General features: G+C 37.6%; 1 protein-coding gene across 1 annotated transcript; it reads left to right on the top strand.

The window, feature by feature from the left end:
• Positions 1–22: 22 nt before the first annotated feature.
• mindy2 (MINDY lysine 48 deubiquitinase 2) lies at positions 23–27,852 on the top strand. The gene is made up of 9 exons (XM_051114051.1): positions 23–1,230; positions 2,717–2,774; positions 8,731–8,795; positions 14,096–14,254; positions 15,258–15,360; positions 17,001–17,143; positions 17,696–17,869; positions 20,491–20,682; positions 21,566–27,852. The coding sequence occupies exons 1-9, from the start codon at positions 409–411 to the stop codon at positions 21,728–21,730; spliced, it is 1,881 nt and encodes a 626-aa protein (XP_050970008.1). The 5' UTR covers positions 23–408; the 3' UTR covers positions 21,731–27,852.
• The last annotated feature ends 50 nt before the right edge of the window (positions 27,853–27,902 follow it).

Raw genomic sequence — 27,902 nt, 5'->3', positions numbered from 1 at the left:
CATTATTTACTCCCCCCCATGTTGTTGCAAACCTATTTGACTTTCTTTCTTAAGTGGACTACCACAAAGATGTTAGGCAGACTGACAGTCTCGTTCTCCATTCAGTTTCCTCAGACTGTTAGTCTAACGGTCTGCCTGGCATCTCCTTTCGTGTTCACGTAAGAAAAAGTCCTGCAGATTTGGAACAAAAAAACGGTGAGTAAACGATGACATAATTCTTCTGTTTGGGTGAACTATCCCTTTAAGTCGCTAGTAAAATGACATACAGTCAGCGGTTGTGTATAGTCGGACTCGGTAAATAAGTGTCTATGAAGGGGTGACGTCAGAGGTGGAGATGTCATGGCGTCGTCGGAGCTGAGACTGGAGCTTGCCATCTAGTTAAAGGTTGTCGTCGATGCGTTCAGCGAAATGGAGAAGAATGGAAACCCTCATCGAGACGCAGGAGGAAGTGTCCTGTGCACCGCTATCCCCGCAGAGCCCGCGGATATCAAAACAGTCGGCGGAATGAAAGATGTCTGCGAGAAGAGAGAGACTTTGAGTACTTGTGCAAGTGCTAGCGGTGCTAATGCTACACCCTGCACACAGACATCAGATGCTGCTGAGACAGTAAGCAAGAGCGGACAACCGAGCGCTTTACCAGAGACACTGTCGCCCGATCCAACGGATCAGCTGAGCAACGGGATGGGCTACGAACCATCGGCGACCGCCGCTGGGAATAAGGAGGGTGGCACCTCAAAGTTAGTAAACAACCTCACGGGAGATCAACCCGACATCAATACCGGGCAAGCGGACGGTTTGGATGGAGCGACGCAAGAAGCGACGAAGCTGGCCAAGTCTGCTTTTTTGAGTTCGGACAAAGCAAAATCTGCGAGCTCAAATTCAAACGATCACACCGTTTCCGAGGGTCCTCCGAGTGGGAGTGAGCCCAGCATCGCAGGAGAGTCCCGCAGCTTTGATTCACTGGAGTCCTTCTCCAATCTGAACTCCTGCCCGAGTTCAGACCTCAACAGCGAGGGACTGGAGGACAAGGGACTGGCTTTGGCTGTTCAAGGTGAATACGGGGCTGAGGGAACGAAAATCCCCTGTTCTAAAGACAGGGTGACCGGTCAGTCGTTGTACCACATCAAGTGGATAAAGTGGAAGGAGGAGAACACGCCTATCATCACACAGAATGAGAACGGGCCGTGTCCGCTGCTGGCTATTATGAATGTCCTGCTATTGTCATGGAAGGTAAATAAGATGAGAGTCTACTCGTTTGACAGCTCCCAGTACCTGTCAAGTTATAGATGTGCAAGAGCTGGGTTTTGTCCTTTGAAACATTTTATTCTGTTGTGATTGTGTACTTATTAAGCGCACTAGCCATCACAGGCGCATTAAGACATTGATCATTTATTAAAAAGCTTTACACAAAGACACGAGCAACACTTTTGAGATATTTGTGACCCTGGACCACAAAACAGTCATAATGTTCAATTTTTGAAATTGAGATCTATACATCTAAAAGCTGAATAAATAAGCTTTTCATTGATGTGTGATTTGTTAGGATAGGACAATATTTGGCTGAAATACACCTATTTGAAAATCTGGAATCTGAGGGTGAAAAAAAAAAAAAAAATCAAACTAGTGAGAAAATTGCCTTTAAGGTTAACCAATATTACGTTCTTAGCAATGCATATTACTAATCAAAAATTAAGTTTTAGGAAATTTAGAAAACGTCTTCATGGAACTGAATACTTAATATCCTAATAATTTTGGCATAAAAGTAAAATCAATCATTGCTACAGTTATACCCATGCTACTTACGACTGGTTTTACTAATTATAGAAATTATAATAATATATTTATTTTATGTAGTTTTGGTATGAGACAGGATGGATGCGATTACGCCAGACTTCTGCTGATGAAAAAATGTCTAAACAAGCAGTATGAGTGATGAAACAAAATGCAACTTTTAGTTTAAAAAAAAAAAAGGAATTCTTTTTTTTTTTATCATTTTTTGGAATTCACGCAGTTGTATCACACTAGTTGTTTCTGTGAATGTGACTTATTTAATTATTGTACAACTATAGTCCATAATTGGCTAAACAAATTGTGAAAATGTGGAAACAAAATGTGACACATTATTTCCTCTTATTTGACAGTGTTTTGTAATAGTATGGGCAGTGAAAACTATTGAGTCAATTAGGATTGACTTGAAATTCAGTCTTCATCCTTCAGATTTGTTTTTCTTTCTCCATATTTTTAAATAACATCCCCTTTGACATGTATTTGTAGAGCCATACCAGTATTTTGGTTTGGTTCGAAGTCATTTTACAGACACACCAATAACTTCTGGCTTTCAGCCCTGGACTCATTTGCATTATAAAGATGACATTTAATTATTGGCTTTGACAGTGAGTTGGCAGGCACATGAGGCGCTATTTCAGTGCTCGGTCTTTCATCTAGAAAAAAAGGCACTATGTTTTTCAGCTGTGACTGCTTTAAAAGCCACTGGCATCTGAAGATGATAGCCACGTTCAGGCTGTTTTTAAGATGCTTTTTTTCTTATAGAATAAAATCTCTACTCAAAGTGCATTTATGCTGATACAGCAGCCTATTTAAACACCATAACCCTTATGTATACGTATTACATAACATCGTCAAATGAAAAAAGGTCTCCTACACAATTTGTAATTTAAACTGGTTGTAAAATGATTTTTCTCTGGTTCTTGCACAGGTCAAGCTGCCGCCAATGATGGAGATAATAACAGCAGAGCAGCTGATGGAATATTTAGGTGAGTGTTTTATTTGCATTATAGATGTGGACTGTAAACATGGATTTGTTGATTTGACACAGTATCTGTCCAATGGAGGGGTCAGGGTAGATGTTTTAGTTTTTATGTAATCTGAAGAGCTAATAAAAAAAGACAGAGATGCAAAGTATGATGGGCTCACTGACAGCACCATAATGGGAAAAACTGGCTACTTCTACCCGCAGCTTCATGTCACTAATTGCTAGTTCGTTCCCCAAAAGCAAATTTAAATTTATCCAGCATAGGGCATGAAATTACAGTAAGAACCATGCAAAAGCATGTCATCCTAATTATAGGATTGTGTAGCGGAATTTCAACATATGCTCTTTGGTTAGACATTTTCTCCATGTACCTCTACATGAAAAATCTAAATGGCTTCAGAAAGTGTTTGAGAAGAAGTCAGTCTGTAAATCAAGTTAGATGCTTGTGAGTACGATAAACAGCCTGATAAACATCAGAGAATGTGAAAATGTGATATGTCTTCAGGATGCTGATGGACAGCACCAGATCAGGGAAATACCCAGGGGCTTGTCCTCTCGCAACGTCACAAAATCCAGATCCCTATTTCCACTGTGGCATGTTGACCTGGAACACTGAAGTGTTACATTACTGCAGTTTGACAGTTGCCTGGTCCTCAGTTTCTCACGTTGCATTAACTTTTTTAGCTAGTTTAAAATGTTTTTAATAATTTAAAAGCATCTGTCTGCTAGTCCTAAATACCACTGATGAAATGTAAAAGCAGCTTGTTAAAGTAAAAAAATATCACAAGAAAGCACACCAGTTGTTGAAAGCTATAATAAAAGTTAGTCAACCTGAAAGCGTATGATTGGATTTGAATGTTGTGACACCTTATGATGAGTGTTTTAGCTGTAAGCTTATTTTACCTCACACACTCTAGAAATGCCAAGTATGAGATGTATATAGATATCAGCTCTAGAAGTGTTATTCAGTGTTATTCATATGTGCAGTGGTTTCTCTTAGCACTCCTTGAAGACTTTAACAAACACATTTAGTCATTTAGCAGATGCTTTTATCCAAAGTGGAACGCCACAAGAGATTTATAAAATGCAGAATCTTTACTGGATTCAGATTGTTTTGTTTGGAATCTTCCTGGAAAGTACAGACGTTATAAACTTTGCAAACTTGTGCCTTGTTCGAACTCATAAAGTGCAGTGGTTGTGACCGCAAAGGATGTAGTCTCCAAATGTCATTCCTCACATGGGTGTGGTCACTACGGTGTATATTTTCAGTTTTAGAACTTGACAAACTTTTGCAAAGTAAAACATTTTTTTTCCACCCAGAATTAGAGTATTTATCAACCATGTGTGTTTGTATGGCAGATGGTTATATTATATAACTTTGGAAAGCCTAATCATGTTGTTTATTTTTTAATTGATTTATATAATGTGTATAATAATAATAATTCCCATTACTCTCCCATTTTATTGCATGCTCTGTCAGGAATGGGGTTGAAATAGAATCATTTTAAATCTGTATCATATATAATTATATTTACTGGATATAAAATGATTATATTTCAGCCCCATTCCTGACTGAACATGCGATTAAAATGGCAAGGCATAATGTGTAATATGATATAAGTGACAAGAGTACAGCAGCTTCAGATGGGAAATACTACCTCCCGTAGCTTGCAGTAGTTGTGAGGTCAGTTTGGCTTGGAAAACTTGACTACGTTGAACATGCTTGTGGCCGTTCAACACACCCCATTCCCAGCTGTCTGCCTAGAGACCACTCTGAAGTATTCCTCTTATTGCTGAGCTGTTGTAAGGACGTCCATCCATGTGATCTAAAGCATGCCTGACATATAGGACACAGAAATCCCCTAGATACAGTCCGTGTCAGATGAAGAGTGTGCCAGCTGGGCACTTTTTACATTTACTGTTGCTCGTTTGACCTACTGAATGTTTCTTTTGAGGCACTCCCATCAAAGCTTTGAGCTGCGTTTATTCAGCAGGCTATATTCATATCCGCTCGCTTATGCTCTATGAGACATCCCATGGTTAGCTACACAGGCATCTCTGTAAATTGCTTTTCTCTTCCCTAGGTGCAGTAAGCTGTTTAACTCCATTAGGCAGCATCTATCTCTCTGCTGTACTTTACAGCACTGTTAGTGTTTCATTTCCAGGCAAAGTCAGTGGCCCATGAACAAACTCTGTCAACTGCACAGTCTTTTCTGATTTGATCAAGATGTGCATTTCAGTTACTGTGGGATTATATAGTATGCATCCAAGTAACCCAAATTTATTTTACACTGAAGGCTTGATCAAAGTTTGATGCAATAAATTCATACAAAAGTGTAAAATATTTTATTAGCAGCAAAACAATTTGGTCAGAGCCTAATGACTGATTTGTGTCATTAAATGTGTTTGGTTCCCTAAATAAATTGTTCCAAATTGGTAAGATTTTATTTATTTGTGGAACATAAGAAGCTTTTTAAAAGAATTGCACTGGTTGCTCTTTTCCATGCAATTACTGTAAACGGAGACTGAGACTTTCCAGATTCAAAAAGTATGGACAGTCACCATAAAAGTGTCATAAAAGTTGGGATATTACTTGTGTGTTATATTCCAAGTCTTTTGATTTTAACTTTGTGAGACAAGCAGACCCAAATCGAAGTCATTATTCTTTAAAAGTCTGCTGTAACACATTCATAATCTTTTTCTGTTGTTCTTTTGAGTTTGATTTTGAGTATTATTAGCAAATAAAGACGAATTTCAGTCTGATACTATCATCTGCCTTCATAAGACTTGGAATATAACACATGCATTCTTATGGACCGCTTTTATGATTTATTCTAGCAGTTTGTTTAAGCGTACAAATCTCATTTTTGTGCTGGCCATGTCCATGAAAAAGTGCAACCAGTACAATTTTTATTTGTGTTCCACCGAAGGAATAAAGTCATACTGGTTTGAAGCGACATGATGATGACAGAATCTTCTTTTGTTTGAACTATTCCCTTAATGGTGTCATCGGATGCCCATTTTCCACAAGTACATATGATTCTTTAGGGTCTTAATGAAAAGTCTATAACATGCTTTGGTTAAAATTTCTCAACGGTAGTGTAAAACAACACCCCTTTACCTTGTCAAAAACAGCTCTGTTCAGAGCAAGCTGTTTTGGTGCATGTTCCGTGATCCGTGGGGTGACGAGCCTTTCTCAGAGAGACTGTAAAATTTTGCCACGGAACTTGCTAACTAGCACATTGTAGGAAAGGCAATTTGCAAAGATTCTTAAAAAAAACCTTATACTCACTTCTTCTGTAGGTGAAGCTGGATCACAAATGATTTGCGCAAACATAGACACGCATTTATGTAGATCTGGAGTTTTTAGTTTTATTTTGGCTAATGTCTTTTCCAGAATTGCACACAAACTACATTGCAGTCATTTCCCAAAATATAATTTGTGTAGAATTTTTATGAGGTATGTAAAGAAGAGAAAATACTGTAAAAGGCAGATCAAGCTCACTGTTCGCTATGCTTGAAATATAGGGGAAAAAAAAAAAGTATTTTTTTTTTTTTTTATCTCTGAGAAGAACTGACTATATTCAGAAAGGTTTCGATCCCATTTTCTTTTTCTCTTTCCTCCATATAATGCATATTCAAGTAGTGTTTATAAGTGCAGCGCTGATTTGTTTACAGAGGTAACCAAGGAAACTCTATATTGCTGCTGTTTCATAAGTGCCACCTGCTGTCAGAGAGTGAATTTGCATTTTCATTCAGTCTGCTATTTTTGTTTTGTGCAGGTGTCTTATGTACATAATTTCACAAATCTAAAGTCAGACCAATCAATGGAAGCCCATTTCTGTCACTGAATAAACAAAAAAAGTTAATTGTAACTTTCTATCTCGCAATTCTGACTTTTTCTCACAATTGCAAGTTTGCATCCTGCAATTCTGACTTACTTTCTCAGAATGTGAGATACAAACTCGCAGTTCTGATTTTTTTTTTTTTTTTTTTTAGAATTGTGTGATACAAACTTGCAATTCTGAGAAAGAAAGTCAGATTTGGGTGATATACAGTAAACTCACAATTCTGACTTTTTTCTCAGAATTGCAAGTTTATATTTCACAATTGTGACTTTTTTCTCAGAGTTATTTAATCAGAATTGTAAGATATAAACTCGCAATTTTTAGTTTTCTCTCTCCAGAATTGCACATTTATATCTTGCAATTGTGACTTTTAAGAGTTAAGAATTGAGGTATAAAGTCGTAAATCTGAGAACAGTCTTTTTTTTTTTACCTTTACCTTCTTTACCTTTTATTTTCTTTTTTATTTTACTTTATTAGAATTGGACTTTATAACTTGCAATTGTGAGTTTATAACTAAATTCTGAGGAAAAAAGTCGTCATTGTGAGAAAAAACTCTGAATTGCGAGAAAAAGTTTTTATCTCTGACTTTATTTTTCACAGTTGTGAGTTTATATCACTCAATTCTGAGAAGAAAGTCAGAATATCTCGCAGTTCTGTCTTTATCACTCACAGTTGCAAGTTTATATCATGCAATTCTGACTTACTTTCTCAGAATTGTTAGTTTAAATCTCGCAATTCTGACTTCATAACTCGCAATTGCGAGTTTATATCTCACAACTCTGAGAAAAAAAGTCACAGCTGTAAGACAAAAACATTGACATTTAAAAAAAAAAAAATTTATTCAGTGGTGGAAATGGACTTCCATACGGTTTTTGCATTAAATCTTGAAATTATACAATCTAATTCAAGTCAAAAACAACTGCTCATGCAACGTGTGTAGCACTTCTGTCTGTTCAAAATAAATGAAAAAAATATTTTTTATTGTACTGAACTCATCAAACCGAAACCGATGTACATACCGAATTGTAATTTCTGTGTACCATTACACCCCTAATTGACTGAGTAAAAGATCAGCTGGAGAAGATCAACTGAAAAAGAGATGAGGAGGCGGGAGTTGGAACGGAGGGTTTTTGCTGAGCAGAAATAAGTGAAAGTGGCCCAAATGAACCTGCCTGTGCTGGGCTGCATTCTTGGCACCAATCAGAGGAAGCGGGAGTCTGAGGGAGTGGGCCGAAAATAAAACCGCCGAGCTTCACGCTGCTCTCTCACACGTTCGTGCTTTGTCAGAGCAGAAACATCTAGGCTTCCTCTGGCATTCTGAACTCATTTGTTGTGAACTATGGCAGGCGCGACCATATAATTCAGTATCGCTACATTATTAGTACAATGACAAGTCACTGGAAAGCTTTGAAAAGTGACGGGTATGTGGGAATCAATAGCAATAGACTGCTCTGTAATGGAGTGGATTATTTACTGTGATTTGGCCTTGATTTAGTGGTCAGTACGGCCGAGCAGTGCTCTACCTAGAGCTGTACGTGTGTTCAGAATGTTAATGAGACGGATGACAGGTGGTTCAGTATTAGAGCAAAACCCAGGGTCAGATATTCTCATGTCTGCCAGCATGCCAGCAGCCATCGATGCCCCCTGTCTCTGCTCCAGCCCCCTTCACTGAACTGCGGGAGAGTTAGTTCGAACAGGACAATAAAAAGAGGTCAATGGTAAACTTTCTTTGAGGTCAAACTAAATATTGAATTGAATTCTGAAACTAATTGGACTTTAAGATAAAGACTGTAGCTCAAAAACATAAAAAAAAACATTACAAACAGACATATAAACAAACTTTGTGAAAGGCTTGTTCAACCTCGTAGGCCCTTAAACACTAAAACGGGTAGGGTTCAGACACGCTTATGCTGTAAATACAGAAAGATCTGGGTTGCAAATATCTGCTGATTTTGGTTTATTGGCACGTGTAGACATTTTATTAATTACATCAGGGTGAAGAGGAGACTGATGTCTCCTTTGAGCATGTGTTTTTCATAAGTGCACTGTCTCTCAAATGTTTTTCCTAACCCTCCCTTTCTTTTTCTTACTTTTGCTCCTTCACACCAGGAGACTATATCCTTGAAGCCAAGCCAAAAGAGATCTCGGAGGCTCAGCGGCTGAACTACGAGCAGGTAAAAGAAACGGCACTTTTGCTCGTGACTCGCAGAACACGAGTCTATTGAAGATAGCCAGTTTGTTTACATAGCTCTCTCTGTGTTTGTGTGATGGTGCAGTGTTAACACCGACAACGAGTAGAGAAAGGTGAGGCCTAAGGCTCTGACAGAGGAGAAAACATTAGCCAAGACTCATGTAGACACTCTGACAAATAGCTTTCTCACATTCTCACATCTCTTCTTAAAACATCCTTTAGTTCTTGTAGTGAGCATTGCTTGGTTCTCTGTCATTAAACAGCCGGTTATTGTCTGTGGGATATCAGTGCCTTTAGGAAACAAGCTGTGGTAGTCATCTAGATCAGCAGCTTCCATTCCAACAGGAAATAAGGACAAGAAAGCATGGAATTGCCATTGAATTAAAAGAATTGTGAGAACTGGTCCATTCCAGTCTGGATCCCAGTGTTTATATAACTGCAGGAGTGAATATCATCATTGTGTTGCACTGAGTAAGAGTATGAGGCTCTCATGGAATTGTGCACTCTACAGAATTTGACATGTAAGGAGATAGGGTCAAAGAGACGCCTCATTTCTTCTCAAACGGTGTGTAGGGATGCATGACAGGGACCAATACAGTGATGTTTTATCCTTCTCCTTATTAGCCTGTGTAGAATATATACTGGTACTCCACAAAGCCTTTCCAAAACAAAACTAGGTACATATTTCACCCCCAAATCAACAGGGAAAACATTGTTATATAAGGGTTTCTGCAGGACTTAAAAAGGTCTTAATTCACCCTTCTACAAATTAAGGCCTTGAAAAAAGAGCAGAAAGTCTTAAATTCATAAAGCCATGGCATGAATCGGTGCATTGTTGCATATCTTCCCCAGTATCTTTGTCTTGTTTTCCAAAATAAATATCTTGAATCAAAATACATTTACTGGAAAAGCAATTTTTTGTTTTATGAGAAACTAAACAAAATTAAGTGAGCTTATGCTTAAAACAAGAACAAATATATGTCAATTAGGAATGAAAACTTGTTCTGTTTTTGCCTTGGTTGAGTTTTTGAGTTGAGTTTATTGGCAGATATCTATGCTTTTTTTTAATTATAAACTCGCTTCATTTTGATCAGTTTCTCATAAAACAATATTTATTTTTTGTCATTTTGCTTCTCAAGTAAATATTTTGATTTAAAGATCTTTAGACATTTGCGCTGGAAAACGAGAAGGAGGAAAATAAAAAAGGAAAAACATCACTCTTTGCAATGTGATCAGAAGGTTAGTTAATTCTAGTGTTTTAGATCAGTGTAATTCTATTTCTAAAGCTGTTTTTGTAAAATGAATTAAAAAGTAAAGGAGATCGGTTCGAAGGTGTCTTTTCAAACTGAAGTGTTGCTAATATAACACATTGTGTTACTTAAATTGTCTTTACTTGGTCTTAAAAAGGTTTTTAAAAAGTCTTTAATTTGCCTTCATAAAACCTACAGAAACCCAGTAACCATTTTTCATTATGACATTTTTGCATTGTCACATTTTTTCCCTAATTATCATAAACAAAGTGTGAAAGTCCCATTTTATTACTGTAAAAAAAAGCAAAAAAGAAATTTAAATTGTATATGCTGTAACCATATCACTCTAGGGGAAAAAACATACACAACCATTCAAAAGTGTAGGGTCAATAAGGTTTGTTATTACATATTTTATTACATACACCTTGCAGAATCTGCAAAATGTTAATTATTTTACCAAAATAAGAGGAATCATACAAAATGCATGTTATTTTTTTATTTAGTACTGACATGAGTAAGATATTTGACATAAAAGATGTTTACATATAGTCCACGAGAGAATAGTTGAATTTATAAAAATTACCCTGTTCAAAAGTTTACATACACTTGATTCTTAATACTGTGCTGTTACCTGAATGATTCACAGCTGTGTTTTGTTTTGTTTTGTTTTGTGATGAGGGTTCATTTCAAGTCCCTTGTTTCTCCTGAACAGTAAAACTGCAGTTAAAAATTAACATTGTCCTTCAGAAAAATCCTTCAAGTTCCACAAATTCTTTGTTTTTTTTTTCAGCATTATTTTGAATTTGAACATTTTGCATTTAAAGATCTAGGTAAATTTAACTTATTTAGTCTTCTGGAAACATATAAGTATCTTCTGTAGCTTCAGAAGGGCAGTACTAAATGAAAAAAAAAAATACGATTTAGGCAAAATCAGAAAAATGCACACACATTCATTCTGTTCGAAAGTTTACACCCCCTGGCTCTTAATGCATCATTTTTCCTTCTGAAGCATCAGTGAGCGATTAAGCCTTCTGTAATAGTTGCATATGAGTCCCTCAGTTGTCCTCAGTGTGAAAAGATGGATCTGAAAATTATACAGTCATTGTTGGAAAGGGTTCAAATACACAAAAACAGTGGGCAGTTTAACTGTTCAGGACAAACAATGGATTCATGAACAATTATTACAAAACAAACAAACAAAAAGTGTATGTAAACTTTTGAAAAGAGTAATTTTTATAAATTACTATTATAAACTATTATTTCTCTTGCGGACTATATGTAAAGGTCTTTTATGTGAAATACCATTCAGGTCAGTACTAAATAAAAAATAACATGCATTTTGTGAAAACATTTTTATTGTTTGGTAAAATAACATTTTGCAGATTCTGCAAGGTGTATGTAATCTTTTGACCTCAGCTGTATATAGCTTATGCAGTATAATAGTGCTAATGTGAGAGTCTTTTAATTGGCATTATATTCTATTCATTTTGAAATATCTCACTTCCAAGCAGTTCAAAGTCGAGTCTATTTTTGTATGTGAGCTTGAGGATGTGAGGATTAAGATAGCAGTGTTTCTGATGCTCCCCAATGTGCGTTCTTGTTTATTGGAGTAGGTGGAGGCTGACTGGATTCATGCTCCTTTCTTGCTCTTCCTTCTCTTCTGTATGAGATTTTGCTTTGTTCTTGTGTTTTGGTTTTTATAACGTAACTTGTTTTGAGACTGTTTCAGGTTTAGCTGAGTTTCATTCATGCTTGAATAATGCGGTTTCTTTACACTGTTGGTCAGGTGACTTTCTTCGGCCAGGCTCTGTGACAATTAGTGAAACGCTTTTTTGGCAGAGTGAGAGAGGAGCACACACACACACAAAGGTCCGGAAGAACTTGACAGGGCCTGTCTGCTCTCTGCGTATTGATCTTGGTGTGTTTAGCCTGTGTAAACAGTGCACAATAACATCGCTCAGGTTTGACTGTATTCATCATCTGTTTTCCAGTCTAATAGATGTTTTGATTGTATTAAAGCATTTATAGCCATCTCTGTGAGTATCGCTGGACTGGAGCGAGTATAATAGAGCTGGCGAAAATGGGTCAGGGCAGTGGAGTGGTTCAGAAACGCTGGCAGGGGCACAGGGACAGAGCCGGACCACACGCAGGCTGGGCGTGGGTGGGGGTTGGAACCGGTGCCAGGCTCAATGGGACTGAATGGGAGCTGTGGGTGGATGGGTCTTGGCTGATCTGTCAAACCTCAAACGCTCATCGACCCCGGTGCCAGTTCTACATGCTCTCATCCACCCACTGGCCATCGGGTCAGCCTGTGCCACACTGATTCATCCTGGCCTGTGTTGAGCAGGGACTCATGACTGAGCAGTTTTCTGAAGGTGTCTAGTGTTGTTTTGGAAACATCATACTTTGGTATCGAGCCGTAAGATGATGACCTGTGTTATTCTGATCAGAGTCAAGGTGAGATGAAGGCTGTGCTCATTCAGTGTCAGAATTCAGTTTGGGTATGTTAAGATTCAGTTAAGACAGGTTTCTAGAATGGAAGTAACTACCTTAAATTTGAAGTCAAAACCAAATTTGTCCTAATGACATGTTCTGTTGATTTATGTTATACCACATATCTGACTAGTTCACTTCTGAATGAAAATTTCCTGATAATTTACTCACCCCCATGTCATCAAGGTGTTAATGTCTTTCTTTCTTCAGTCGAAAAGAAGTGAAGGTTTTTGAGGAAAACATTCCAGGATTTTTCTCCGTATAGTGGACTTTAATGGGGATCAGCATCATGGACGCAGAGCTAGTGCAACTATGTGGTTAAAAAAGTATATTAATTTTTTTTTTTTTTTTTTTTTTAGAAAATGACTGATTGTTTAGCTAGAAAGACACTTATTCCTTGGCTGGGATTGCGTAGAGCCCTTTGAAGCTGCACTGAAACTGCAATTTGGACCTTAAACCCGCTGTGTCCCATTTAAGTCCACTATATGGAGAACAATACTGGAATTTTTTCCTCAGAATCTGACTGTGTGAATTTAGCCACATTTAAAAAGAATCCAGGAGCTAGTAAACTTGAGCGTATAGGTTGTACGGCATGAGAGTTTGTCTTATATCATGAATAAAGTAACAGATAAAGGCTGCTGCTTTGCAACACTTTTGGCTGTATTTATAATTTACGATGGCCTTAACTGCTTTATTGCTTTTATAAACCGCGTTCTGTCAGAATATTTAGATATTTGGCTGGAACACTGTCAGTGTTATTGTTACAATAACACTGGCACATAACAAATTAACTAAAGCTCCAAATTAAATTAAAACTGAAGATATAAAAAGCTTATTCAACATATTATAATATATAAGTAATACTGAAACAACACTGAATGCTGATATAAGTGATTAGGACTGAATTAAGTGAAAGTGCTAGGAAATCCCCTGTACCAACAGAAAATGGCCAAGGTAGAAAGAGGGAGAGAAATATCGTACAGAAGAGCAAAGATAATCTCACTGATTTCCAGGGATTTATGGTTTATGATATATAATGTTGTTGTTACATGGTTGAGTTGTGTTACGAGCTCTAATCCCAACAACTGTCCGCACACACTCATTTTGTGAGCTGCGACCGATCAACATAACAGATGGTCATACTGTGAGTCCTTAAAAGTGAGAGCCGAACAGATTATTATTATCATAGGGTCTGGAACGTAATATCAAACGCTGAACACACACGCGTATGTTCACACTCTATCTGTTAAACTGAGCTGGAGTTTGTAGCCTCGCTGTGGCTTGTGTTTGTGAGCCTGCAGCTGTGCTTTTTTGAGAGTCAGTGGAGGGTCATTATGGTCAAAACAGAAAGACAGGAAGTAAAGGAGGTGAACTTTGCTGTTTAGAGCCCTTTAGTCACTGGTCTACAGTTATGAGATTTTTCCTGCTCAGAGCAGTAAGACAATTGGGTGGGACATTTTACAGAAATGTGTGCATGTGTTGGAAAAATTTATACTGTTCACTTATTTATTTTGTATTCCTTTGCTCTCTCTTTTTGTAGAATATGAGTGATGCTATGGCAGTGCTGCATAAACTGCAGACAGGTCTGGATGTAAACGTTAAGTTTACAGGTGTGCGGGTATTTGAATACACACCCGAGTGCATCGTCTTTGACCTGCTGGATATCCCACTTTACCATGGATGGCTGGTTGACCCACAGGTCAGCATCCTGATTCACAACCTAGAAAAGCAAGTTCCACTGAAACATTTGTTGTCACCACATGATGTCATCATGATCATTTCAGTTTCACAAATACATGACATGCACTGTGCAGTAAGTAGTTTTAATTTTTTAAAAAGTAAAAATGAAATTTACAATAAAATAATTACTTACAAATGATTAAAATGCACTACCAGTCAAAAGGTTTAAACAGTACGATTTTGAATGTTTTTTTAAATAAGTCTCTTCTGCTCTCAAAAAGTGGCAAATGTTTAAATATTTTTACTATTTAAAATAACTGTTTGAATTCTATTTGAATATATTTTAAATTGTAATTCATTCCTGTGATTTCAAAACTGAATTTTTAGCATCAGCAAAATTTAGCATATTACAATGATTTCTGAAGGTTCATGTGACACTGAGGACTGGAGAAATGATGCTGAAAATTTTGCTTCGATCACAGAAATAAATTACATTTTAAAATATATTCAAATAGAAAACACTTATTTTAAGTAGTAAATATATTTCAAAATTTTACTGTTTTTGTTGTACTTTTGATCATGTAAATGCAGGCTTGGTGAGCCTAAGAGACTTCTTTAAAAAACATTTAAAAATTGTACTGTTCAGAAACTTTTGACTGGTAGTGTAATTTCATAATAATGATAAATATTTATAAATATATATATACTAATTTATCAAATTCATTGCATATTATCATCGCTGGGCTACAGTCCACAACACTATTTAACTGAGTTTGCCAGTCAGTGTTTTTTAGCATATTGCGCAATGAGCGCCAAGGTTGTATCAAGTTAAAAACAGTTCAGCTGTTAAAAATTTACTGCGGTTTACTGTTACATCGATTACGGAATGTACAAATTAATTTTCACATGTACACATTACATTGACACCCATTCTAAAAAATCACCTGTGTGGAACATTAACATTCATGTTAATATTTTAACCAGCATATTGTCTTTCTTTGTTTTTATCATGCTGTCTGTAGATGGCTGATATAGTTAAGGCAGTGGGGAACTGTAGCTATAACCAGTTGGTAGAGAAGATAATCAGCTGTAAGCAGTCAGACAACAGCGAGCTGGCCGGAGAAGGTGGGTATTCACTGTTTTAATCTGTCTTCTCCTTTTCCTTTCACACATTCATACAGACTGCTTCTTACAGAAGGCAAGTGCTCATATGTAGCATAATTTACTTTTCTTAGAAAGTTGTGAATTGACTCTTTACCAGGCTTCTGTGCATTTGGATGTATTATTGCCTTGTACACATTAATCCATGTCCCGAATAGTGTTTTCCCCATTGCATCATGCAAATAAACAACTATTGGAGTGTTTTAGAGTCATTTAAACACCCTCCTTTTTTCACAGTTTTTAGTCTGGAACGTTCTCTCCCTCTCTCAGTCTGTTTGTATCTAAATATATCTCCCTTGCCATCTTTTTAGCTCTTTCTGTAAAAGTCTTTCGAAATGCACCTTTTCTGTCTCTGTTTCTGTGTCTTTTCTGTCTCTCAGGCTGATTGTCAGCCTCTGCCACTCACACTCTATCCCTGTACCAGTGAATGCGAGTCTGTCTCTGTCAGGCTGTGTGATTTTTGGGTTTCAGACAGTGTGTGTTTAAAAGATTAGCTCACCCAAACGTTTTTTCATTTATTCACCCTTATGTTGTTCCAAACCTGTATGACTTACATTCTTCTGTCTGGAGAAATTTAAAGGTACTGTGAATGGGGGCTGAGACTTTATGACTTCGAGAAAGACATAAAAATATAATAAAATTATTCCATGTGACTTCAAGTCTTCTGAAGTCATATGGTAGCTTGTGTAAGAGACTAAAATTCAGGTCATTATTCACTGATAATCACCACCTCCGGTGAATTGTCATTGTCAATGAATCATTTAGAGCAGTTTTGTGAATTGAATCAACTGATTGATCAAACACAAATGATTGAGTTGTTTACAAATCGGACACTGTAATGTACCAAGGTGAGCTAGGGTGGATGTTAAAAAGATAGTACACCCAAAAATTAAAATTCTGTTATGAATTACTCACCCTCGTGTTGTTCCAAACTCGTAAGACCTTCATTCATCCTCGGAACACAAATGAAGATATTTTTGATGAAATCCGAGAGCTTTCTGACCCTGCACTTACAGCAATGCAACTACCATGTTCATGGCACAAAAAGATAGTAAAAATATCATATACGTAGAATATATAAAATAGTCTATGTGACATCAGTGGTTCAACCTTAATGTTATGAAGCTACGAGAATACTTTTTGTGTGCAAAGAAAACAAAAATAACTTTATTCAGCAATTTATAATAATTCTCTTAATGTACTCTTGTGAACTCTCGTTGAAGACTGACACAGGAAAGGAAATTGTCAAATAAAGTTGTTATTTTTGTGTTCTTTTGCACACAAAAAGTATTCTCACAGCTTCGTAATGTTACGCATAAACCACTGATGTCACGTGGACTATTTTAACAATGTCCTTACTACCTTTCTGGGCCTTGAACGTGGTAGTTGCATTGCTGTCTATACAGTATCAGAATGCTCTTGGATTTCATCAGAAATATCTTAATTTGTGTTCTGAAGATGAATAGAGGTCTTGCAGGTTTGGAACCACATGAGGGTAAGCAATTGATGACAGAATTTCTTTTTTGGGTGAACTATGCCTTTAAGATTTTACATTGATAAATTTGTGTTTCAGAAATATCTCACACTGGCTTTTTCTTTCACAGGTTTTGTGGCAGAGCAGTTTCTGAACAGCACAGCGACTCAGCTAACATACCACGGCTTGTGTGAACTCACTTCTACCGTACAGGAGGGAGAACTGTGTGTTTTCTTCAGGAACAATCACTTCAGCACCATGACCAAATTTAAGGTATGTTGACGTTTAAGTGTATTTGAGATGCTGGATGCTGAAAGACCGCTCAGTGCTGCTGTGAATAAGCGCTCCAATAAGCAAGTAAATTTGGTACATTTGTCTCTAGAGGGATGCTGTATGATAGTGCCCCCCAGTGGCCAAAACAGAACTTTAAAATGCTGTTGAGAAGGTTATGTGTATAGGGTAGTGAAGTTTTGTTTTGTTTTTTAATACTTTTTGGTAATAAGAATAATAATTCTGATCCCTTGTTTAGGGCTAAATGTTCGAGTGACTGAGAATTTGAATAGTTTTGGATGTTGACTGTCTATGTAACACTCAACTGTCTTATCAGGGAGGCTGTAAAGCCTCTGTCTGTTATCTAAAGGAAGTGGAGCTGTTCTGTAACAGCAGGACACACTTCACCCACAGATAAAACTCTTCCATGATCCTCATGTACACACTTCAGAACATGACACCACTGCTGCTCAGTCTGGGAGTGTTGAAAGATTGATGGACGAGAGCTGCAAGGTTGCTGCATGTTTTTATAAATGCTCTCTCTGTGTTCTTCAGGCCCAGCTGTACCTGCTGGTGACGGATCAGGGGTTTCTCACTGAGGAGAAGGTGGTTTGGGAAAGTCTGCATAATGTCGACGGAGATGGAAACTTCTGCGACTCAGAGTTCCATCTGAGGCCACCCTCTGACCCGGAAACTGTGTACCGTGGTCAGCAGGACCAGATCGATCAGGTCAGGACTAGTAATTTCTCAGGAATGCTCAGTGTCTTTCAGTCATAAACGCTGTGTATGGCAGTTGTTTCTCAGGGTGACGTCTGTAAAAGAACATTTGCATGGTTCTTCAATTAAAGCTCATGGAGTTGTGAATGGAATTTAATTCATATACACTACCATTCAGAAGTCTGGGGTCAGGAACATTTGTTTTAAAGGGGTCATCGGATGCAAACTACACTTTTACATGTTGTTTGAACATTAATGTGTGTTGGCAGTGTATGTACAAATCTACCCTATAATGATAAAAATCCAAGCAGTGGTTTTTAATTAATCTGTAAAAATAATATCCCCTTTTTCAAGCCGCTCCCACGATATTTGATTGACATGAGCGTCTTACCTCAGATCAGCTGTAACAGTCCGACCTCCATTGTTTTGATGCCAGAGCAGGGATGTAAGTTAGATAAGAATATCTCAGATTTAGCGATTGAGGTGTTGTGTTGCTGGATGTTATAATAAATATAGTGATCGTCATTTACTCTCGACATCTGAGCCACTGAAGATGCAGTGGATTATGTTTGTTTGTGAAGGGAATGTGACTCCTGATCTACATAAATGCGTCTATATTTGTGCAAATCATTCATGAACCAGCTTCACTTACAGCAGAAATGAGTATAAGGGTTTTTTTTATGAATTTCTGTAATCACCTTTTCTAATAACGTGCTAGTTAGCAAGTTTTGCGGCTAAACACGCTAAATGCGTAGTAAACAATCTCTCAGAGCAGCACTTCACTCCACAGAGAGAATAGAGGGGCGGGGCGAGCAGAGCTCATTTGCATTTAAAGGAACCATCCCATAGAATGGGATGATTTTTGCAGAGCTGATTTTGACAAGGTAAAAAGGATGTTGTTTTACACAACCAGAGAATAACCAAAGTATATTACAGACTTTTCAGACCCTAAAGAATCATATCAACTTGTGGAAATTGGGCATCCGATGACCCCTTTAAAGAAATTAATACTTTTATTCAGTAAGAATACATTGAATGGACATTTCACTCAAAAATGAAAATTCTGTCATTAATTACTCACCCTCATGTTGTTCCAAACCCGCAAGACCTTTGTTCGTCTTCAGAACATAGATTAAGATATATTTGATGAAATCCAAGAGCTTTCTGACAGCACAGACAGCAAGGTAACTACCACTTCATCAAAAATATCTTGATTTGTGTTCCGAAGATGAACGAAGGTCAAATGAGAGTAATTAATGACAGAATTTTCTTTTGAGTGAACTTTCCCTTTGAATTTTTCCTAAATTTCTGGATAACAGGAACTTATTTAAACATCTAAGTTCCTGATATTTTAATTGTGGCATTAAAGTAATCACTCAACCCCTTCTTTATAGAAATATACTCTGTGTAACTAACAGGGTGACTAAGTCATTTCATTTCACAGAGTCACAGTGACCCTCGGGTAATGCCGAGCTCTGTAGACTGATATTACAGTGAGTCGTGAATGTTGACATTCAGCTGAGACGCAGCCAGTCTCTGTGAAAGTGCAGTTTATCTATATTGAGCTTTGTAGCGCACTGCTGTCCTCTAGCACTAATTCTGCTCTGTTGCCCGCTGGAAAATCTCCTCAATTATTGATGTTAAAAGCTCCCCAACCTTTCTTCCAGCTCTTTGTAACCCTCCCTCTGTGCCTTTGGGATGCTTTAATGCCTGATGACCGGACAAAAGTGTCTCACGTGACACAGATCCTTTGTTTCTCTGTCTCTCTTCTGCTCTGGTATTGGGTGTTTAATAATGAAGTGTCTGTATGAGTGAAGGGCTGGGGGATCACTGTGCTCTAAAAGTCAGTCTTTACTCTAAAACAGTCATTGTAGTGCTGTGTTGTGGGGTCAGTTGGCAAGCTAAATGGCCAATTCATGGGCAAACTGTCAGGATATGCATGATGTACTGTGTTCAAAGTATTATGTAAGCTCCTAACTACTGTAAGGATTCAGGCTAAGCTATATAATATGATGCTCTACAGAAAGGAATACTTCAGCCACAAAGGAAAATTATGTAATCTACTCGCATTACTTTCTAATGCCATATGATTGAGTTATTTAGCAAAGAGTTTAGGCTGCACTTTATTATCCTATTTACAGTTGAAGTTAAAAGTTTACATACACCTTGCAGAATCTGCAAAATGTTAATTATTTTACCTAAATAAGAGGGATCATACAACATGCATGTTATTGTTTATTTAGTACTGACCTGAATAAGATGTTTCACATTAAAGACGTTTACATATAGGCCACGAGAAAATAATTGTTGAATTTATAAAAATGACTCTGTTCAAAAGTTTACATACACCTGGTTCTTAATACTATTGTTACCAGAATGATCCACAGCTGTGTTTTTTTTTAGTAATAGTTGTTCATTAGTCCCTTGTTTGCCCTGAACAGTTGAACTGCCCTCTGTTCTTCAGAGAAATCCTTCAGGTCCCACAAACTCTTTGGTTTTTCAGTATTTTTGTATATTTGAAAATTAGTCTATATATTATTGCTTTATACATTAACTATATACTAAATAAATTGAGTTTACTGGGGAGACTGAGTAGATGATGATCATTGTAATTTTTCCCTTTGTATGTGCAGGACTACCTGATGGCGCTGTCTCTGCAGCAAGAACAGCAGGCCTCAGACCTGGGCTGGGAACAGATCCCAGAAGGCATCAGTGATCTAGAGCTGGCAAAGAAGCTGCAAGAGGAGGAGGACCGCAGAGCATCACAGTACTATCAGGAGCAGGAACAGGCACAGGCAGCGGCAGCAGCGGCTGCGCAGGCACAGGTGAGTTGATAAGCTGCACACATGAATAAAACAAACACTTAAGATCATCACATTTACCTCAAATTCCAACATTTTCTAGAAAATATCAGCTTATATTACACTTTGACCAGTCTGACATAACACCAGATAAATGTCATGGACCTGACCTGTCCAGACCTGATAGGGGCAGCTAAAAAGCTGTTGCATTAGTTGTTTACAAGGACAAATAAGACCTAGCAAACCATGAACATGTAAATCTGTGATGAAACGACAGATCTCTTCCAATTATTTTTTTGATGAAATCCAAGAGCTTTCTGGCCCTGCATAGACAGCATTGATACTACCACGGTCAAGCCCCAGAAAGGTAATTAAGAACTTTGTTAAAACAGTCCATGTGACATCAGTGGTTCAACCGTATCTTTATGAAGCTACAAGAATACTTTTTGTGCGCAAAATAAAATTAAGGTTGAACCACTGATGTCACATGGACAATTTTAACGATGTCCTTACTACCTTTCTGGGACTTGAATGTGGTAGTTGCATTGCTGTCTATGCAGAGTCAGAAAGCTCTCGGATTTCACCCAAAATATCGTAATTTGTGTTGTAAAGATGAACGAAGGTCTTACAGGCTTGGAATGACATGAGGGTGAGTAATTAATGACAGAAATTTTCATTTTTGGGTTAACTATCCCTTTAAGTGGACTAAATGATAGGAAAAGTTTGGCATATGTCAACAGACAAAGGTTTGTCATTTGAATGGAAGATCAAGAGCTTTTTTCCTGATGAAACACGCATGGGTGAATTGTTTACAGTAACATGCAATTACAAAATAGAAGGAAGATTTCCATTTCATGCCCACTTTAAAGAGTTCAAATAAGAAGTTCATTTCTTCCACTCCTGCCAGGGACAACAACCAGAAGCGGGTGCCGACCAGGTAGATAGACCGGCAGCCGCTGGAGCCTCAGCCGGGGGAGCCACGGCTTCTCCAAGCCCAGGAAAACAGCCCTCAACAGGAGAACGCAAACCCAAGAAGGAAGCCAAGGACAAAGACAAATGCATCTTGTTGTAACAGCAGTGGACTCTACGTGGAGTGCGAAACGGGCAGCATTTTAATTCCAGTGGCTCTGCAATGCATCTGCCAGCGTGAGGTGGAGAAACAATAGGCGACGGAGATGAAGTGTGACGGAGAGGACTTGCCATTCTCAAGCCACTTGTGCCTGACTTTAACCCTCGGAGTTCTGAAGATGCAGACAAGAAGAGAGGGGCGTCACTACAAGGACTATCACTACATCTTTCGTAGAGCTGGCCAAATGTTCTCAGCAGGAAAACCACTGCAGTGCACTATATTTGTGTGGGGTCACCAGGGAGGGTGTTTTTGTAGTAAAACAAGGTAATGTACACATAGCACTAGGCAAAAAAGTCCCCACCCCCTCCAAAAAACAACAAAAACAAAAAAAAAAAAAAAACATGGCACCACTTTTTTTTTTTTTTTTTTTTGTGGATTTCCGTTATTGCTGTTGTTTATAAGCTATTTTATACCAGTTTACCCGTATATATGCATATGTAGATTTGTTGTATTGGTCAGTTTCTGTTGTTTGACTGAAGGATATCTGAGATCTTTTAATGAATGGCTGTTCACATGAGCAGGTAGCAAGCCAATCGGTCGCTTGGCAAAGGTGATGTCTCAGGACATGATGTAGGCCACAATAGTTCTTTGCCTGGCAGTTTGATGCCAAATTTTTCATTGTCGATATTGTAGAAGTGACCTCCATTTTAAAGAGTGAGCTCTTGAAGAAACAAATGCATTCAAAAAGGATTTTCTTATTAGGCAGTTGCAATTAGATAGATGCGTCTACAAAAGAATGATTTTTGCCAATAGGACTTAACTGTTAATATCAGTGAACAACTGACACTACCATTAATGTAAATAGCTTTAAAATATCAAAATCAGTAGGTTATATAAAAATATATGGCCAAGTTTTTTGCTTCGCCCCACCCCTTTTACCTTTCAGCCAAATGTCTGGTTCATATCTGCCTTATATGATGAAGTATACGAGTAGGATCATTGTCCATGAAATTTGGCATTGCTCAATGAACTGTAGTGTTATTGCCCAAAAACAGAATGGTTCTTGTAAAGATATCTCGTCTTTGATCATAATGGTTTGTTTTTTTCAGCTAGTGGTCGAACGATATCGGTTTTACAAAGGACCGATGTGAATCCTGAAATCTGACGAGCAGGTTGGCCGATTGCTGATAGAAATAACAAGAGGAGACGTAAAACGTCTGTTGGTCGGCCAAGCGAACACTGTTATCGCCCAATGGCGATAGACTGAAAATGTCTGAACATTGGCCGAATAAACAAGCTGACTGATATATCGGTCTATCGCTAGGTCCTAGCTATAATTTTCACACTCTTTCATGTACATTGTACATACTCATATACACTATATGGATGTAAAGGTAGAAAAGGATAACTTAAGCCCATTCTGTTCCAGTGCTGCCTCCTGAGAGACAAGGTCTTTTCTATCCAAACATTCCAGCTATATGCCTTGAACTGAGCATTGTACTGAGCTTTTGACTCAGAGAGGCACTAACGTTGGGCTTTTTTACCTGTTGTTCTGCTCTCGCAATGCAAGAATGAACAACTCCTGCATGTAGTCGAGCACATGACGGTGTAGTCATCGAAAAGACGGTTTGGCCGGTGGTTACATGGGAGCACAGCAGATGCTGTTTATGCTAGTCGTGGGCTGGAGCTGTTCATTTGACGTTTGGTCCCTCTGTGGCCAATACTCTCTGTATATAAAAAGCCTTACAATATTTACAGTATCTTTTATACCGACAAAAATAAGTGAGAGGCAAGACTGAGACAATCTGTAGACCCTACCATAGACAGAAAACCGCACAGGCCTTCACAGAAGGAACATATCCATGAGTGTCTTGCAAACAGTTTGACTTGTGTTAGCTTCCTTGGTAATGGATATAGATTCAAACTAGCTTTGTTAAGGCTCGTTTACACGAGAACCGTTAAAAAAGAGAGTCGCGAAATGCGGAAGTACATTAGTGGGACAACCAAGAGTTGCATTTTTGACATTTATTTAATTTATGTAATTTGGATCATTTCTAGTTACATTAATATAGTCCACATTACGGGATTATATCATTAACATTATGAGTTAATAATTACCAAATATTGCTGGAGTTTTTTGTTTTCCCGCTTAAACCCATTCAAACAGGTTCATGGCGCCAGTTTGTTTGGAACTGACGTTATTGCGAGCTGCGTGAACCACGTGACCGCGAGACCACAGTTTGTCAAAACTCTCTTTTCAACTGCTCTGGTTCACACCAAGAACGATAACTATATAGACCTTGGTCAGGATAGCGTATGTTTAATTTCTAAAGTGTTCCAGTCCACATAAAACGCTTAATTACACTTGTAAACTGGAAATTTTCTAGGAGCTCCTATCTGTAACGTTACCTCCTGACCGCTGTTCATTCATTGAGGCGTTGGTAGTGTTGCCTTCCGAGTCCAAGGACGCGAACAGCTCCGAGTAGCACTTCACGTATTGTAATTTTGAAATTTCTGCGATTCAACAAATTGTACTGTTGTTTAACAACATACAGTGTTCAGCTAACAAAACGTCTTTCCAGGCCAAAAAAAATTCAAAAACAATTTTAAAAAGTTATAGTCAGAAAAAAGTCCGAAGTCCGGCATAAAAAAATCGGACCGGTTTAAAGTTTTTGTGTTTTTCGTATGTGGCTTTTTCTTTCTTTTTTTTTTTTCCTTCAAAATTCGTCACGCACAGAACCTGAAGGTGTCACCTTGCAAAATGCTTGCTACAATGCTTAAAATTTAACCCAATCCTATTTTTTTTTTATGATGGACGAAAGTTTCGGAGGCAGTGTGTTAACACGATTGACACAACGTGAGGTTGTATTCATTTTTTTTTTTTTTTTACCGTGCAAGGACCTTGAGTGAGAAATTTTTGCATGCGTTTTTTCGTATTTGTCAAAATTCATAATGCACAGAACCTCGAGGTATCAAAACACTTCTTAAAATGCTTGCTACCTTTGCGAAAACGCAGAAAAATCGAACCCGATCCCAACTTTATTATGATGGACTAAAGTTTCGGAGGCAGTGTGTAAATCTGGTTGACACAACGTGAGGTCGTATTTATTTTGTAACGTGCAAACGTTTTGGATGAGAATTTCGGACTCAGTGTGCAAAGACCTTGAAATTTTCGTGTGCGTTTTTTCGTATTCGTCAAAATTCGTCACGCTTAGAACCTCGAGGTGTCAAAACACTTCTAAAAAAAAAAAAAAACCTTACTACAGATGCAAAAACTCAGAAAATTGAACCCGATCCGATTTTTTATGACTGATGAAAGTTTCGGAGGCGGTGTGTAAACATGATTGACACGATGTGAAGTCATATTTATTTTTTAATGTACAAAAATGTTGGACTCATTGTGCGAGGACCTTGAGTCAGAAATGTTCGTGTTTCGTAATCATTAAAATTCATCACGCACAGAATCTCAGGATGTCAAAACACTTCTTAAAATGCTTGCTGCAGATGCAAAAATGCAGAAACAACATGTGACACAACATGTGGTCATATTTATTTTTTAATGTGCAAAACTTTTGGACAAGAATTTCGGACTTAGTGTGCAAGGACCTTCAGTCAAAAATTCTCGTCTGCGGTTTTTCGTGTTTGTCAAAATTCGTCATGCACAGAACGTCAAGGTGTCAAAAGACCTCTCAAAATGTTTGCTACGATGCAAAAACGCAGAAAATCGTACCCGATTCAAATTTATGACGGACAAAAGTTTCAAAGGCAATGTGTAAACACGATTGACACGTGAGGTCATATTTATTTTTTAACATGTGAAAATTTTGGACGATAATTTCGGAATCAATGTTCAAGGACCTTCAGTCAAAAATTCTCGTATGCGGTTTTTCATATTCATAAAAATTCGTCACGCACACAACCTCTCAAAATGCTTGATACGATGCAAAAAACGCAGAAAAATCAAAATGACATACGGAAGTGTCGGAGGCAATGTGTAAACGTGATTGACAAAACGTGAGGTTGTATTTATTTTTTTTTAACATGCAACATTTTCCGACGAGAATTTAGAACTCGGGAAGGAACTTGAGTCAGAAATTTTGCATTGTGTAAACATGATTGACACTTGAGGTCATATTTATTTTTTAACGTGCGAAAATTTTGGATGCGAATTTTGGACTCCGAGTGCTAGGACCAGATTGACAGAAATTTGACAGAATTGACGGAAGTCAGAAATTTTCGTATGTGTTTTTTGAAATTATTCCAGCGATATTGTTCCTCTGTGGAATACGCAATTCTTATAGAATTAGGAACGCTTATGAAAACTTTGTAGTTATCGTCCTTGATATGAACTTGCTATAAACTTTATAGTCCTAACTACCATTTCAACCCCAATTTGAGCATTTTAAGATAAATCCTAACTATTTTTTGAAGTTGTTGTTACCTGAGCTGAATTAGTTGGCATACTAATAGTGTTCGGCAAGAAAGTGCACATCAGTCTGTGTTAGTCATGTTCTTATCATTCCCTAGAAGGTACACTATAATAACATCTAGGGTTAGGTTTAGGTTACAAATTCACACTATGGTTTCACACTACACAGTCTATAGATTTACAATAATAAAGCCAGTGAGCTTCTTTCACCTCAGAAACTGTTGTCATACGGTAGGAAGCACAAGCTAGTCACTATAGAGTTGGGAGAAAGATGTCTTAAAGGGTTGTACTGGGGTTGCTTTTCATCAAACTTCATTCTGTAAACAAGCGGACACTTGGGTTCAGATTCAAACACTTCCTCTACTGTTACACTTGCAGGTCAGGTTCAATATGGACATTCCAAGGTGCTTTTTGATCAGTGGCATGTCTGAGAAAGGAGTGATTAAGGACAATGTGCAACAGACTTCTCCAGCACACACACACACAATATGTACCCACTGTGCATTAGCTTATGTTGTTTGTATTGATTGCCAATAACTTTATTCTTCTGTAATGTGCTTCAGCTTTAACCATTTGCTTCTAAAATGATCTTGTTAATTGCAAATGTATAAATTGTCATTGTTAGTGGGATACATATTGAAATGTCATATTTATAGAAGGGGGAAAAGTGGAGTTTGTGGGTGCAGTCTCCTTAAAGAAAACACAAAGCCCATTTTATAGAGTAAATAGGTTGAAAATGGCTTGAAACTGTTTTAATATATTTAGCTAAAGCTATATTTGATTTCCAAATATTGGTAAATATTCCAAGGCCTTGTCTGCTTAGTTGGCCATTGGTGTGCAGCACCCATTGAAGCTCCATTACAGGTCCTAGACTATTTTAGTTCTTTATGCACTGTTACATTGAATGCACTAGATGAAAAATATACCTCTTTTTATACACAATTAGAACCTGATTCATAACACTCAATAAATATCATTTTTTGCAATAAGGCTTATATTTATGGAGCTTAAAGAACTGAACATACTTTCTAATGGTTCAGTTTCACCCAAAATGCTGCCATTTAGACACTATGTTCCTTGCCCTTCCAAAAAGGAAATGTTTGCAAGACTTCTCATGAATATAATTTGATGTTTCATATCCTAGTGCCATCAAGCGATATGGGAATGAAAGCAACGATGATTAAAAAGAGAGCTTATGACTGAGTTGATCCATGTTGACAGGGCATTACCAAGGGTGATACAAACTAATGACGACTTCATTTAAACGGATATTAAAATGCCACACGGTGCACATGCTTTGTCAATGATGGGAACTGGAAAGTTTTCTCCTGGTGCATTTGTCTTGTCAATTTTACCGGGTCAGTCCATAATGGAAATGCAGTTGTGATGCATGTTCAACAGCTGAATACAACATGTACTTCTAAATCATTTTAAGAAACAGTCCCATTGCAATTTCTATTTTATATCCTTTATACGTGTATATTTACACAAAACATTTTAACTTAGCAAAAGGAAAAAGAACAAAAAAAAAAATCAGGATATTATAAGGGTCAACCTTCTTTTGTGTGTAAGGTTCATTAATGACCAAAAACATTTATGTAGCCCAACAGTGTCAAAAAGTAGATGGACAACTTTTCTGTAACAAATGCCTTAGACGAGGGACAATGTGTCTGATTAAAGGAAATCTGGTCCGTGAGTCTGTGTGATTCTTCTGATTGTCATTCACAGTCTTCAACTTCCACAGAC

This window comes from Labeo rohita, chromosome 7 (genome assembly GCF_022985175.1).
Source record: "Labeo rohita strain BAU-BD-2019 chromosome 7, IGBB_LRoh.1.0, whole genome shotgun sequence".
In the NCBI taxonomy this organism is placed as follows: Eukaryota; Metazoa; Chordata; class Actinopteri; order Cypriniformes; family Cyprinidae; genus Labeo; species Labeo rohita.
This window is presented reverse-complemented; position numbering and strand designations above follow the sequence as displayed.

What these genes read in the sequence shown, in the direction of transcription:
- mindy2 (XM_051114051.1), top strand. Translation starts at nt 409, where the DNA reads ATGGAGAAGAATGGAAACCCTCATCGAGACGCAGGAGGAAGTGTCCTG. An exon ending in TCCTGCTATTGTCATGGAAG is followed by an intron (nt 1,231 to 2,716) that starts GTAAATAAGATG and finishes GTTCTTGCACAG; the next exon opens with GTCAAGCTGCCGCCAATGAT. An exon ending in AGCGGCTGAACTACGAGCAG is followed by an intron (nt 8,796 to 14,095) that starts GTAAAAGAAACG and finishes CTCTTTTTGTAG; the next exon opens with AATATGAGTGATGCTATGGC.